At 46.1% G+C, this 12,601-nt stretch overlaps 2 protein-coding genes across 10 annotated transcripts in view; one reads left to right on the forward strand and one right to left on the reverse strand.

Annotated features, from left to right (window-relative positions):
* Positions 1-1,048, reverse strand: part of MAST2 (microtubule associated serine/threonine kinase 2) — a 153,518-nt gene extending 152,470 nt beyond the window's left edge. For all 9 annotated transcript variants that reach the window (XM_043963507.1, XM_043963506.1, XM_043963505.1 and 6 more), the window contains exon 1: positions 777-1,048. In XM_043963507.1, coding sequence (XP_043819442.1) covers positions 777-923 — 147 coding nt within the window. In that variant the 5' untranslated portion in view covers positions 924-1,048. The remainder of the gene's footprint in view (positions 1-776) is intronic.
* A 9,234-nt stretch (positions 1,049-10,282) lies between these two features.
* LOC122754556 (60S ribosomal protein L21-like) lies at positions 10,283-10,777 on the forward strand. The gene has a single exon (XM_044003083.1). The coding sequence runs from the start codon at positions 10,283-10,285 to the stop codon at positions 10,775-10,777; it is 495 nt and encodes a 164-aa protein (XP_043859018.1).
* Positions 10,778-12,601: the final 1,824 nt, after the last annotated feature.

Consider the following 12,601-nt stretch of genomic DNA (forward strand, 5'->3'; position numbering starts at 1 on the left):
ACAAAAGAATTCAAAGTCCCCACTGTCAGGCCTAAAGCCCCAGTCCTAGGACACCTGACCTCAACACTTAATGGATCCTTCCTAACTGGGTGTGATAGGTATTGTATGTGTCAGGGTTAAAGACTGTAAGCTTTCCGAAGATAAAAAATGGGCCTGCAGGTCTCCTTGAGAATGGCCTTATAATGGGCACTGCACCATCTGGGGTGGGTGCTGCTGCAGAGGCCTGAGCACCTTGGAAGCGGACCTACAAGAGGAGAGCCCCAACGGGAGAGTGTGGGGAGGCTATACATTTTGTTTGGGGTCGGCCTCTAATTCAGTCTGAAGCAAGCACGCCAGGGAGCTCTCTCCAAACTCACCTGGGTTCGTGAGCCATCGAACTTGCTCCCCGCCCCCAATCAACTGGGCTTCAGCACCCAACCCAAGCGCGGCCAATCTTCCCAATGTCATTCCCTCAGCCAGGAGGACACCAAGCTGCCCCCCCCCCCCGCCCTTAACTATGCCATTTCCTCATCCCAAGCCACGACCCCCAATTCCCCTCTAAAGTCGCCCATCCGTTGCCCTTTCCTTCTCCATACTCCCTGTCTCCCCAATCCCTTAGCCCCCCCACCCTCGTGCCCCTTTTCCCCTCCATCGTCCAGCCCCTGCCCCCTATCCCTGACTCCCCCAGACCCTTTCCCACCACCCCAGGCCCTCTCCCCCTGCCTCCCCCAGTCCCCAGCTGTTCCCCCAACCCCCACCCCACCTCTTGGCCTGACCCGGCCGGGCCCCAGTCCTACCTGCTCCTGAGACGTCGGGGCTGTGGGGGCCGGGCCGGGGGCTCGCGGTTCAGGGGGAGGCCTGCCCTCGGGCGCCCTCCGGGCCCCCCCGTCGGCGCGGGCCGGCCCGGGGCCCGCGGGCTTGTCCCGGGCGCGGAAGCGCTTCATGGGAGCAGCGTCTGCTGCTGGGCGCCCGGCCCCCCGGCCCCGGCTCTAGCCCCGGCCCCGAGCCCGACCCGCAGCGGCGGAGGCAGAGACAGCCCCGGGCCCGCGGGCCCCCCCACCATGGCCGCACAGGGTTGCGGGCCGGCCCACGGACGGGCGGGCGGAGGCACTCCGGGGACTACGGGACGGGGGCGGAGGCGCCGCCGCCTCCGGCTCCCCTTCCTTCTTCTTCTCCTCCTCCTCCTCCTCCTCTTTCTCCTGCCGGTCCCGCGGACCTGCAGCCCCCGAGAGGGGGCGCGGGCACGGGAGCGGGCGCGGGCGCGAGCACCGCCTCCCGCGAACTCCCTAACTGCTGCTCGTTCTCGGCCGCCTGCCTCCCTCCCAACCGGCGCCGGGCCGGAGAGCCCCGCCTCCAGAGCCCAAGCCCCTCCCCAGACCCGCCCCCAGATCTATCATACGCACGCGCAGGGGGAAACCCCGCCCAGCACCGCCGGTCCCGCCCCCGAATCGCCCCGCCCCCAGCACGCGCTCCCGCACAGACCCCTCCTAGCCTGTCAGGTCCGGCCTTATTATCCTCCGTCCCGCCGCAGGTGACGCATGCGCACGGACTCAGCTCCGCCCCCGGCACCCGCTGGCCTCGCCCCCAGGACACGCTCACTCAAGCTGAGACTCCGCCCTACTCCCATAAGGCCCCGCCCCCAGTATGCACATGCGCGGTGTCGGCTGGCACGCCTTTCCCCCCTCCCCCCCCCCACTCTAGTGTCTTCTCCTTGGCCACGCTCCTTCCCTGTGCGCAGGGAGTAAGGCGCCTGGGGAGGGCGTGCCGGACACGCCCGCGGCCCCCACCTTATCTGCCTGTGGCCCCTTCAGTGCCTCCGCCCAGGCTGGGCAGGACCCCTTTCGTAGGCCGTGGCCTCTCCCCGGAAGTCCTCCCTGATTTCTCCCTCTGACTGGGAAGGGGGAAGGGCTTAGGAGAGCAGGATCAGCTGAACTTCGCTAAGTGTGTGTCTGTGTGCCCCAGGACTGACCGCTCCGAGCTGTTCTCTCCTCACTATGCCGGTCAGGGAGCAGGGAGAGGGGACAGGGCTTGCCCCACGTCCCAAAGCCTGGAAGGGACAGAACGGAGATGGTCCCACGGCGCCCCCTCCTGAAGGAAATGTCAACATGCCCCAGACGAAGGGGGAGTGCTGAAAGGCAGGAGCTGGGGGAGGCCGCAGCTGGGGGGTGGGGGGGACATGAAGGAGGAAGTGGACGCTGGGGAGGGAGTTCTTCATTCTTTTGGTGGGAGACGTTGTTTTGGTGGCAGGGAACTTCAGAAGTGAGGTTTAGGAAGGCGAGAATTTCCAGGCTCTAAGAAATCTGTTCTCCATCGTTCTCTTTCTTTTACTATCTTTCAATAAACCCTTAAAAAACCTAAACTATGTTTATCAGTGATTTTAGTCAGTTTCCCCTCAAAACTAGAGGGACAGATTAGAACCCACATTTAGAATTTTTTAAATCACACAGTTTGGCTGACCACAAAGAGGAAAGCTGAATCTCTGTCTTCTGATCTTCCGGTTGGGTAAGATTTTCCCCTCCCCTGTCCCCTTAAATTGGTAAGTACTGCTAAGTATTGGCTGTTTTTGCTTTAAATTTTCAAATGGATCTTTTAAACTTCCCAAGTACCCCTTTTCTAGCTTTAGTTTCACTAATCAGAGAAGTGGAAAAGATCATGTAGATACTTGGTCAGTTTGAATTTAATGAATATTTTTTATTCCTATTCTTGGTTTTGTGGGACTTTGTTGTGTGGTATGGAAAATTTGGCATGTCATGGATGATATTAGGATGAAGATTATTCCCCAGGATTCCCCATTAGGAAAGCTACTCATGGATTGGAATAAGGGAAAACTTAAAGTCAACCATGACCAGAGGAGAGCTTATCAAACTGTGTTTTATGTGGCATGAGGCATTTCAGGAGGAATGGCCCAAGTATGGGTCATTTAATCCCCAAACATTGAAGCATTTGCAAGGAATCCTACACAAATGTCCACCTGAACATTTACTTTATTGGAAAATCTGGGTCAGAACAAGCAGAGATTATCATAGTAAAAGTATAGGATGGGTAAAATCCAGGCCCCAGCTTAAATCTGAGTCTGCCTCCCAAACCGAAATAATAAATGATCTGACTCAATCCAGACCCCAACTTAAAAACAAGGCCGCTCAGACCGAAACAATAAATGATCTGACTCATTCCAAGCCTAAGCTTAAAAACAAGGCCTTCCAAACCGAAACACCCAATAATATAATTCAAGCTTCGGTCCAACGAGAAGAGGACTCTATGGCCTGGGATACTTGTGTGCAGGATTGTGACTACAGCTCCCAGTGTATCCACACCTACTGTTTCATCACTTGTCTGCTGCCACAGGTCAGTAAAGATGGTATGGGTGATGTCTTTTGACTAGTGCATGAATTGAATTTAGGTGAGGCAGAGTTGCACAAAGTCCTTGGCCTCTCTCTTCCAGAGTCATCACAATCCAGTGGCAAGACAAAGTCAAGATGACTAGTGATGGCTCCAGATGCAGTGGGTGACCTTGGTGTCTTTGATGTCTAACCAAGCTCTAAGCCTCTACAAGTACCTGCTTCCGCACCTTTCATGGCCCATTGGAACAAGTTTTTTTCCCATCCACCTATTCTACCAGGGAAGTCTCTACATGCTTGGGGTAGAATTCCCCCTTAACTCACCTCCGGGTTTGAGGCTCATCAGTTACACCCCATCCTGGTTTAATTTAGCCCATCTGCTGAGATGGGTTTACACAGGTGTGGCTGCTGCACATGCTACAGCTTCTTGGAGCCACAGGCAAGCGTTAGGTGGCAAGCAGACACTAAAAATGGATGAGCAGCCTTGAAAAAGGCTCAGCAAGCCTTCACACCAAAGGCGCTTCTCTTCCCTCCCAGTACGTGGGGTGGAGGGAAGGAAAAGAAGTAAGAAGACTAGAATCGTAGAATGGGGCTAGATCATGGAGGGCTTTAACAGCCAAACAGAAGATTTTTTATTTGATCCTGGAAGTGATAGTTCTAGAAAAGACACCAGACCAAACCCTGACCCTGAAACACACACAAAAAAATCACCATGAATCATTTTCGCAGCCCAGGTCAGCAGAAGGAGAAAAACAGAAATGTGCGGACACAGGTACTTCCTGGGCAACAAGTTGGTTAACCTGTGCTACCTCGCTTTCTCCAACTGTAAGATAGGGATAATAATGGTACTCACTTCCCAGGGTTGTTGGTCTGCATCTGACCAACAGCATATACCACATGGAGCATTCTGTCTCAGAGAAGCTGTATTGCAAGGAAAGAGATTGCAGATCTAGCGTAGAGGAACCCAATTCTGCATTGTGTGCAGGAACAGGGGCCAACTGACAACTGTCACTCACTACCCAGTTGCAGGTCACAAATCCAGGGAGGATTTGGGAGGTTATCTTCAACCAGGTTTGGCATTCCAGGGTAAGGAGTAGTCATGGGCCCCAAGCTGTTGTTATTCACAAAAACAAACCCCAAAATCTGAAATAGTATCAGAAAGAAATGTATTAGGTCATTTGGTAGAGGAGAGTGAGCCAGAAAGGAGATGTGGTTCCCTCTCTCCAGGTTCTAGAAGGTTTACAATATGTAGGGTTTAGAGAAAGGTACCCATATACATACCCCATATATGCAGTTAAACAATTTTACTGAAAGGGCAGCTTAAAATCAAAGTAGACTGAAATGGATATAAGCAAATGTAAACATTTGGGCAAAGCCAAAACACAAGCTTGGGAGGACTCAAAACAAGACCTGGGTGTAGAGACCAAAAACAAGTTGGGTAGTCCAGGACCCGGGAGAACACAAAATACCTTGTAGCCATCTCTGTGATTCCTACTGAGATCAGGGTAAAACTTTGGTTTCAAAAAATCTCTAGTTAAATTTAAACAGTATAATAATGTTTTCCAAACAATATAACAAAGCATTTTCTGCCCTATGCATCAAGCAAGAAGCAAGAAGCAAGCAGCAGCAGCTATTTGGCACAGACCCTAGAAGTGGAACAGGGTTTCAGTTCCAGCTTCTGGCCCATTCTAATCCCTTCAGAGTAATTAACAAGACAGGAATCATAGACCACAAGGACTCCTTTTGTTCTGTCATTGATCCAGCAGTTTTCCAGTTGGCCAATAATAGATGAGTCTAGCAGCAGTCTACTTGAATTCCAAATGGGACAAGCCCACAGTAGTGTTGTTCAGACACAAAGCCAGGTCAGGAACTTACAGAGCTCAGACTGATGTAGGAGGCTAAAAGGGGTTGATAGAAAAACCTAAGGCCCAGGCTCTAATTCAGATAAGACCCCAGTTAATGGATAACTTACAAGTCAAGATGCTAGGTTTTCTTACCCACAGTAATCAGTACCCATAACAGGAACAGAGGGAGCTAGGCCGTAAAGGCCTAAGACAATAACAATGATTATATTGACAGGCTATAGAAACTTAGACTAGAAATAAATGATAAATGAAGCTGTTTTGAGACTAAGCATAGGAACCAGAAAGAAACATGCACAGAAAAGGCCAAATTTGTCCCCAAATTCACCTTATGATGGGTAAACCCCAAAAACACAACTCCACTGAAAAAGGTACCCACCTCAGGGGGTTGACTTAGGACCCCAGGAACTCCAAATTAGGATAAGCCCTCCCCTGTACCTCCCAAAGGTGGGGATTATTATAATGAGAAGGACAGGCCCTCCCCTGTACCTCCCAAAGGTGGAGATTATTATAAGGAGACTGATAATCAATTTATCCATACTATAAATATAACTCTTTCGTTTCCTTATCTGAGAGATACCTTTCCACTGTTCTGGTTCTCTACCTGTGGTCACCCACAGTATTGCAATAAAACTTGGGAAACTGAGTCACTGAGTCTTGTAATTCTTTTGAGATGACTCAAGATCAATTTGACCCCAAATTCCATCCTACATCAAGACCAAGGGTCCATGATCAGACTTAACCCTGGATCACACCACTTTGGGATCACTAAAAGCTTTTAGATCCCTGGACTAAACTGTCCTTGAAATCCTGGAATAATGTAATGTTCAAAAACTCCAGGTAAGTAGCCAAAGCATAAGCCTAGGCATTCCCTACAGAAGATCATAGGGTAGGGAGCAGCTAGGTGGCACAGTGGTTAAAGCACTGGCCCTAGACTTAGGAGGACCTGAGTTCAAATCTGGCCTCAGACACTTGACACTTACTAGCTGTGTGACCCCGGGCAAATCACTTAACCCTCATTGCCCTGCCTTAAAAAAACAAAAAAATTTAAAAAAAAAAAGAAAAAGATCAGAGTCCACCACTAACATTAAATCCAAAGTCAAGAAACAGGAAAAGAAAATTGAATTCCACCTCAGAAAATTAATATTATACTTCTATATTAATAAGTAATTATTAGTTTGTGATTCACTCTTTTCTTCCTATTTCTGTTAAGACCCAACTCCTAAAAAGGTCAGCCAGTCTCTGAAAGGCATGGCTGAATGATGAGATTACTCCTAGGTCGGGCAGGACCCCACTCAGCTGGAAAACCTAATTTCTGTTTAGGAGTATAAATAGGATCCAGTCTGAGGGACACCCTTGCCTCTGGAAGTGTCTTCTGTCTTTTATCACCTCCATTAGAGTTTCTGGCCAAAGAGGTCAGGATGGAAATGGTTTCCCTTGCCCAGATTGCTAGAGGCTCATGGTTCAGCCACATTCTCAACAAGAGGAGCTGAAGACTTTTAGCCCACTTCCTCATTAAATGTTTCCTAATCAGGATTGAATTTCACTTATCAGAAGGTACACATTTAAGGTGTTTCAGAGCATCTGTAATTACTGGAAGAAACTGCTGACCATCAATTTATTGATTATTAGCTAGCCTAATTAAGAGATTATTAATTACCCAAAAATTATCTCTCAGGGGCTTTTATTTGTGACACACCATAAAAAAAAATTATTAGGCTGACAGGAATGCTCAACACACAAACCCAGAAGAAGAGAAAGATTCCAAAATAGGAAGTTAGGTGGCAGAGTTAATAGAGTCAGAAAGACCTAAGTTCAAATCCAACCTCAGATACTTATTGACCATCTGACCCTAGGCAAGTCAGTTAACCTGTGTCTGTCTCACTTTCCCCAACTAAAAAATGAGGATAATAATAGTACCTACTTCTCAGGGTTTGGGGGAAGATCAAATAAGATAATATTTGTGAAGTCCTTGGCACATAATAGGCACTTACTAAATGCTTGTTTCCTTCCTTCCAAAGCACCTTCAAGGAAAATCTTGAAGAAAAATACAACTTGGGTAGAATTTCAAATAGAACTCTTGAAAAAGAAAAAGCAAGAAAAAAAATTCAGTTAATAATATTTTTATAAATGAGATGAGAGTGTTAAAGGGAGGAAAATGGAAAAGAAATGATAGCTAGGGAAGAAAAAATTAACAGCTTGGCCCAAGAAGTAGAAAACCTTGCCCAAGCAACAAACTCCTTGACAATAGAATGGGCCAAATAGAAGCCAATGACTCCATGAAGCAACAAGAAATACAAAAACAAAGTCAAAAGACTGGGGCGGGAGAAAATTTGAGGTATCTCATACCCTAGAAAACAGGTCAAGGAGAAATGATTTAAGAAATATTGGATTACCTGAAATAAGAGTCTAGACATTATATGGAATAGGTGGACTTGAGTCAGTTCAGATTTTGAGGATGGGGTCTGGAAAGTACCCAGCCCCCAGGCCCTGTTATTGTTAGATTATTCTATTCATGTTTTATTCCATGGATTATAATAGAAATAATGTATTTTGCTTTACTGAACCTGATGTACCCTGATACCCATCCTTTTCCCCCCTTGCCTACATTCCAAACCCCCAGTCATTCTTATGGGTTAGTTATGCTATTGCTACAATACCCCTTACCTTCCCCCCTTGTTCTATGACCAGACAGGAAAGATGTCTCCTGTTAGTACAGATACACCCAGATCTTACCTCTCCCTTTTTGCATTCCTAAATCCTAACTCCCCCCAGTACCAGCTCCTGATACCATCACTCCCTTCTTCCCCCTTGCCCCTGCTTACCCGGGTGGAGTGGTTTGGAGTGGTTTCACCTTTTCCCCCTCCCCTTCCCCCTCACTTTTGGAACATGTATTCATGCCCTGATCATGATCTGAACACACATGCTGGGTGAAACAGGATTGGATGTTAGATTGTAAGCTTGCCCTGTGCGCAAGGGGACCCCACCCTCAAAATTCCCATAAAAACCCAACTCATGAGTCCATTACTAAGCTCCTCATCTCTCCCTTGAGGTCACCTATTCTCATAAGAATGAAATAAATCTGTCTCTGCTTGACTTGGTGGTCTCGAATTATTTGGGTAAACTGAGGCAGTTTATCCCAAACAACATGATATTTCAGTAAATTTTAAAAGAAAACTGCCCCCAATCCCTTAGAACTAGAGGACAGAGTGGAAATAGAAAGAATCCACCAATTACCTGCTGGAAAAAACTCAAAATGAAAACTCCTAAGAACATTATAATCCAGTGTTTCCAGGTCAAAGAAAAAATACTTCAAGCAGCCAGAAAGAATTCCAAGCACTAGGGGCAGCTAGATGGCGCAGTGGATAGAGCACCGGCCCTGGAGTCAGGAGTACCTGAGTTCAAATCCAGCCTCAGACACTTAACACTTACTAGCTGTGTGACCCTGGGCAAGTCACTTAACCCCCATTGCCTTACTAAAAAAAAAAAAAAAAAAAGAATTCCAAGCACTAAGGAGTCACAGGCAGATGACAGAGCTGCCACTACTAAAAAAGAGAGTTAATTCTGTATTCCAAAATTACATGTTTAGAACCAATAATAACTTACCTAGCAAAATGGTATAATCCTAGAGGGAGAAAATGACCCTTTAGAAGACCTACAAGTATTCCTGATAAAAAGGACAGAGCAGCATTGAAACTTTGAAGTACTAACACAGGAGTCAAGAGAAGCATAAAAGGTAAACATGAGTAAGAAATTTAAAGGTACTAAACATGGATAAACTATATTCTTTTAAAATCTATCTTATGTTTATTTATTTTTGTTAAATTTTGAATTCTGAGTTGTCTCCCAACCCTGCATTAAAGGCCAACATTTGATGTGTGTGTTTGTATATATGTGTCTGTCTGTGTGTGTCTGTGTAACCATATAATACATACTTCCATATACCAGTTCTTGCTCTTCATGAAAGTCTTTCCATGTTTTTCTTTTTTTTCTTTTTTTGTTTTTTTGGTGAGGCAATTGGAGTTAAGTGACTTGCCCAGGGTCACACAGCTAGTAAGTGTTAAGTGTCTGAGGCCCGATTTGAACTCAGGTCCTCCTGACTCCAGGGCTAATGCTCTATCCACTGCACCACCTAGCTGCTCCTCCATGTTTTTCTAAAATCAATCTGCTCATCATTTCTGTTGTGTTTTGGTTTGGTTTGGTTTTTTGTGGGACAATGGGCGTTAAGTGACTTGCCCAGGGTCACACAGCTAGTAAGTGTCAAGTGTCTGAGACTGGATTTGAACTCAGGTCCTCCTGAATCCAGGGCCAGTGCTTTATCCACTGTGCCACCTAACTGCCCCCTGCTCATCATTTCTGATAGCACAATGGTGTTTCATCACAATCATATACTGCAACTTATTCAGCCATTTTCCAATTGATGGGTATCCCCCTCAATTTCCAGTTCTTTGCTAGGTGGTACAGTGGACAGAGCACTGGCCTAGAAGTTGGGAGGACCCAAGTTCAAATCTTGCCTCAGGGGCAGCTAGGTGGCGCAGTGGATAAAGCACTAGCCCTGGAGTCAGGAGGACCTGAGTTCAAATCAAGCCTCAGACACTTGACACTTACTAGCTATGTGACGCTGGGCAAGTCACTTAACCCCAATTGCCTCAAAACAAACAAACTTACAAATCTTACCTCAGATACTTACTAGCTGTGTGACCCTGAGCAAGTTACTTAACCCCAATTGCATTAAACATCCAGGGCCATCTCTAGTCAACCTGATATATATCTTGCTACTGGACTCAGATGGTTTTGGAGGAGAGAGTAAGGTTGGTGACTTCGTACTTAAATCCAATTCACTGCAAGTCACAATATCATCCCGATGTCATGGTCCTCTTCAAGAATGAAGGACAGCGGGGCAGCTAGATGGCGCAGTGGTTAAAGCACTGGCCCCAGATTCAGGAGTGCCTGAGTTCAAATCCGGCCTCAGACACTTGACACTTACTAGCTGTGTGACCCTGGGCAAGTCACTTAACGCCCATTGCCTGCAAAAAAAAAAAAAAAAAAAGGAATGAAGGACAGCTTTCCGCCAGCTCCGCCATATTCCAGTGAGTTGCAAAAATGACGAACACAAAAGGAAAAAGGAGAGGGACACGTTATGTGTTTTCTAGGCCCTTTAGAAAACATGGTATCCCTTTGGCTACATATATGCAAATATACAAGAAAAGTGATATTGTAGATATCAAGGGTATGGGCACAGTTCAGCAAGGAATGCCCCACAAATGTTACCATGGCAAGACTAGACGGTTCTATAATGTTACTCAACATGCTGTAGGCATTGTTGTAAACAAACAGGTCAAGGGCAAGATTCTAGCCAAGAGAATTAATGTGTGTATTGAGCATATTAAGCATTCTAAGAGCAGAGATAGCTTCCTGAAGAGGGTAAAAGAAAATGACCAGAAGAAGGAAGCCAAAGAAAAAGGCACCTGGGTTCAACTGAAACATCAGCCTGCTCCACCCAGAGAAGCACACTTTGTGAGGACCAGTGGCAAAGAACCTGAGCTGTTGGAACCAATCCCCTACAAATTCATGGCATATATGACTAAAAAAAAATAAAAAGATTCTTGGATTATGAAAAAAAATGAAGGACAAAGGGACAACTAGGTGGCACAGTAGATAAAGCACTGGCCTTAGATTCTGGAGGACCTGAGTTCAAATCCAGCCTCACGCACTTGACACTTACTAGCTGTGTGACCCTAAGCAAGTTACTTAACCCTCATTGCCCTGCAAAAAGAAAAGAAAAAGGAAAAAAAAAAGAAAGAAAGAACGAAGGACAAACAATAACCACCACAAAGAGAACTGCTATAAATACTTTAGATCATATAGGTTCTTTTCCTTTTTCCCTGATCACCTTGGGAAACAGACTTAATAATGCTATGTATTGCTGGGTCAGAGTGTATGTACGGTTTTATAACTTTTGGGGCATAATTCCAGATTACTCTCCAAAATGGTTATATCACTTCACAATTTCACTAACTGTGTCTTAGTTTCCCTTTGGGGGGGGGGGGCAATGAGTGTTAAGTGACTTGCCCTGGGTCACACAGCTAGTAAGTATTAAGTGTCAGGCTGGATTTGAACTCAGGTCCTCCTGAATCCAGGGCTGGTGCTTTATCTACTGCTCCACCTAGCTGCCTCCAAACTTATTTATTTTTAAAAGAAGAAAGTGCAATGCCCACCCAGGGGGAGTTTGTAGCCCAGGGAGGGGCTTGAGGCTGTGATGTTTAAAATCTAAGTTGTGGTCTCCTTAAATTAGAAGCCTCAGCACCAGTCTTTGGGCATTAAACATTTATTAAAGCATACAGGTATTAACATGGAGTTCAGAAAGTTAAGAAAAGGTCTGTCTAGCCTAGAGTTCCAGCCTGGTTCGGTTCTTCAAGTCCTCTTCCACAAGCCTGCTTTAATCAGGAATTCTCTGGAACAGAGGCGGTCCTTACACACTGCTACAAGCTGATTGGTTGGTGTCATCCAAATCCATTGGTTTTGAAGGTGTTCTCAAGTTGAGTTCACAGTCTAGCTTCTGAGAACAATACCTTCTTAAGGGCTAGCCAGGTGTGATTACAGTCCAGTTAACTTGAAGTAGGCTAATCAGCAGTCAATCACTCTCACTTGATTCAATCAGTCTAGATAATCTCCAGGTGGGTCTTCGAGTATCTGTGAAATCCCATTATTTCATTACAAGGCAAAAGAACAGAGATGCAAAACAATATAAATAGGGGGAAGGAAAGCATTGAGGTCATCGTGCTTTGAATCAAAGAGTAGCATTCAGATCTGAGAAGGACCTTCAACACCATGCAGTAGAACTTCCTCATTTTATACACTGAGGAATCAAAGTTCCCTGGGGTGAAAATTGTTGCTTTGGGTTGGTCACATAGCTATAAGGCTGAGACTGGAAGCAAGGTCCTCTGGTTCTAGTTCTAGTCTGCTTCCTGCCCACTACATCAAGCTGCCCTCACAATAACTGTTAGGAATTCAGAGCATGGAATAGTGGGTGTGAGCTGGGCATGGAGACTAGCCATAGTAGTCAGTGTGGGCTGGAGTGGTCAGCATGAACCAGAATGTTCAATTAACTGATCAAAACTCATTGAGCACCTACTATATGCTCAGAATGATGGTATTCACTGAGGACTCAAAGACAAAAATGAAAAAGTGCCTGCCCTCAAGAAGCTTGCATTCTCCTAGGGGGATACATGTCATAATTAAGTAAATAGAGCCTACATAATTACATGATGAGAGAAGGGATTTGGTCCACCCCTACCCCAGCTCAGTTGATATAATTGCAGAAATATGGGCCAGATAATAGGGAAGGAGTTGTTAATGTGATAACAAAGTACAAAGATTCATCTACAAATGTAAAGGAGTTCTCCCTAACAGAATTAGATG

Source organism: Dromiciops gliroides, chromosome 4 (assembly GCF_019393635.1).
Source record: "Dromiciops gliroides isolate mDroGli1 chromosome 4, mDroGli1.pri, whole genome shotgun sequence".
NCBI lineage: Eukaryota > Metazoa > Chordata > Mammalia > Microbiotheria > Microbiotheriidae > Dromiciops > Dromiciops gliroides.